Source organism: Acanthisitta chloris, unplaced genomic scaffold, assembly GCF_000695815.1.
Source record: "Acanthisitta chloris isolate BGI_N310 unplaced genomic scaffold, ASM69581v1 scaffold17326, whole genome shotgun sequence".
Lineage (NCBI taxonomy): Eukaryota > Metazoa > Chordata > Aves > Passeriformes > Acanthisittidae > Acanthisitta > Acanthisitta chloris.
In genome coordinates this window covers 261-2,871 of record NW_008679932.1, presented here as the reverse complement: position 1 = coordinate 2,871, position 2,611 = coordinate 261, and the positions used below count along the sequence as shown (strand labels likewise).

At 55.9% G+C, this 2,611-nt stretch overlaps 1 protein-coding gene across 1 annotated transcript in view; it reads right to left on the bottom strand.

Moving 5' to 3' along the window:
* Positions 1-2,603, bottom strand: part of LOC103804898 (talin-1-like) — a 16,329-nt gene extending 13,726 nt beyond the window's left edge. The window contains 4 exon segments of the mRNA XM_009077533.1: positions 855-968; positions 1,294-1,422; positions 2,160-2,326; positions 2,414-2,603. Coding sequence (XP_009075781.1) covers positions 855-968; positions 1,294-1,422; positions 2,160-2,326; positions 2,414-2,426 — 423 coding nt within the window. The 5' untranslated portion in view covers positions 2,427-2,603.
* Positions 2,604-2,611: the final 8 nt, after the last annotated feature.

Here is a 2,611-nt window from a genome sequence, read left to right as displayed (position 1 = left end):
AGCTGCCTTGGCTTCCTGCAAGTCCCTCTCCAAGCTCTGCACCAGACCCAGCGCGGAGTCTATCTCCAGGGGTCCACACGCCTCCTGAGCCTGTGATGGGTAGAAGGGAAGGTGAGTGGGTGACTGCTGAGCCCACCTGGCTGCTGTAGAGACCATGACCTGCCAGTGGGCTGTCGCCACTGTCCTCCCCTGCTCTACACGGCCAGGGTCCCGCCACAAGGTGGATCCAGTCTCTCACCTTCTGGGAAGCTGTGCGGAGCTCAGCCAGAGCTGCGGCCAAGTTCTTGGCACACTGGCTGAGCTGCATCGCAGAGGCTTGGTCCGTGATTGTGGGGACAGTGGCCTTGGCTGCAGCTACCATCTTCCCACCAGGCTGTTGGGCCAAAGCAAAAAGCAGTGAGAAACGGACACAGCACCTCAGCTGCCTGTGAGCAGCAGGTCTCCCAGTATCTTAGGAGGGCCAGACGCGGTAGGAAAGCTGTAATGCCACAGCTGGCATGGGAGGCTCTGGGCAGTGAGGGTACCTGCAGGAAGTTCTGGCTGGCAGCAATGAGAGCCAGCTGGGCGCTGGGGCTGTCTGGCTGGGACTGGCTTCCTCGCACACCCTGCACCAGCATAGGGATCTGCTCTGCCACCACCTGCCAGAGAAAAGTGTCACTGGAGAGGCTCAGTCAGAAAGAAATTGATCCAACCCAGGACCAGTGAACAAAAGATCAGATCCTGGGAGACCTGAGTGAGGACCCCAAGGTCCTGCCTGTCGACGGTGGCTGAGCATGAAGCCCCAGCATGGCTGATGGGAGATGGGACAGGGGGAGGGGGCATCAGAGATGCCAGGATCAGGTCCAGGCCCTTACCTTGCAGCTCTGCACCAGCTGCTGCTGTGCGGCAGGGTTCTTGTTGGAGGAGGAAGCATGCTGAGCCGCAGCAATGGTCTGGGTGGCAGAGGCAGCAGCCTGCTTGGCTGCATGCTGGCAGAGGGAGGAATGGGTTAACACTGACAGCAGGACAGGCTGCCTCAAGCCCCCCCACCCATCATGCACCCAGGCCCAGCTCCTCCTAAACAACTTCTCCTACACCTACACCAGTAACACCAGAGCATCTCCAGCACCTCCCAGCTCCCCAAAGCAATACAGTGCTTACAAGACAAGTGAGGTCTCTGTGTAATGCAGCATGGACACTGTACATGAAAAGGACTTTATCCTTCTAAAAAGTGCAGGGATGTGGGGCCTCCTGGTCAGGTATCACTTACTGACTGTCTGCTTGCCCTTCACAGACCTTTGCCCAGTATCTAACCTCCAGCTTGTGCACAAGCTTCTTCTTGATGGCATTCTGGGCTGCGGCATTGGTTGCCATGCGGAGCCCCTCCGCTGCTTCACGCAGCCGCTGCTGCTGCTCCTCGCTGTCTGGGTGGGCTGCAGCTCCCTGGACAAAGCAGAAAACCCATCACACCCTGCAGGGACCACAGAGTCCCTTCTTCTCCTGAAACTGCACCTGTGCTCTGTCCTGATACCAGAGTCCTCCACAAGGCAGTCTGTCTGCTTGTGGTGATGGAGAGATGCCCAAAACCTCTATGGGAGAGCACAGGAGCAGAAGAGCTAACAGCTCCTCTGCTACCACACACAGCCCCAGGAGGAAGTCACCCTACTGCACAGGTTCCTGGCTCAGTGCAGGACTGTGGGAGAACTTCTGATTGCTAATGGACATGTGAGCAATCCAGACTTGCTAGCAGGGCCTGAGCAAGCTGCAAGCTAAGCTGTTTGTGACAAAGAAGGCAGCAAGATAAGCAGCTCCTGGCTGTGGGATGCAGAAGTTGAAGACAGTTAGGGGTGGAGCATAATGGTTAAGCATTTTATGATTGATATATTAATAACCAATTATATTGTGTGTAAGGTGGGCTAGTAATAGTAGTTAACCAATGATAAGTGGGTGCTTGTAATAGGTGTGTATAAAAGAATCACTTTTGTAAATAATAAAGGATCACGAGACATTCACAAAGATAATAATGGCGTCGCCTCTTTGTACGCAAACTCCTGCAAGGACCTTGCTCTGGGAACTGCCATCCCACCCAGCAGCTGCTTGTCCCCTCCCCAGCACTGAGCCAACAGTCTTGGGACAGGGCTGGGGGCCAAAGCCAGCATCCATCCTCCCCACACACTGACCTTTGCAGCCTCAACCATCTTGGCAGTTGCATCAGCCAGGATCTTGGCTGCACTCAGAAGCTTGCGTGAATTTTCTAGGTCTGTCTCTCCCTCAGCATCAGCTTTGATGGCATTGACGAGGTCAGAGGTGGCTTGGGCCAGAATACGAGCCTGACGCACCATTTCCCCTGGAATAGAAAGGAAGTGTGGACCAAGGGCTCCCTGGTACCTCCCCATCCATGTGCTATACCCTGGGTGCCATCAGCCACTCTCACCTGCATCTCCCATGGAGCTGAATATATTCTCGGTGACGTTGAGGATGGTGTCAGTGGCCTGGTCGTAGCGCCCGATGGGCTGCCCACCCAAGGCGTGCTGCTTGATGTGCTGCAGTAGGTCATTCAGGGCCTGGGTGACAGCCGTGGCCGCCACCCCTACTTGCTTCAGGAGCTGGTCATCACTTGTGGCTGCCTTGG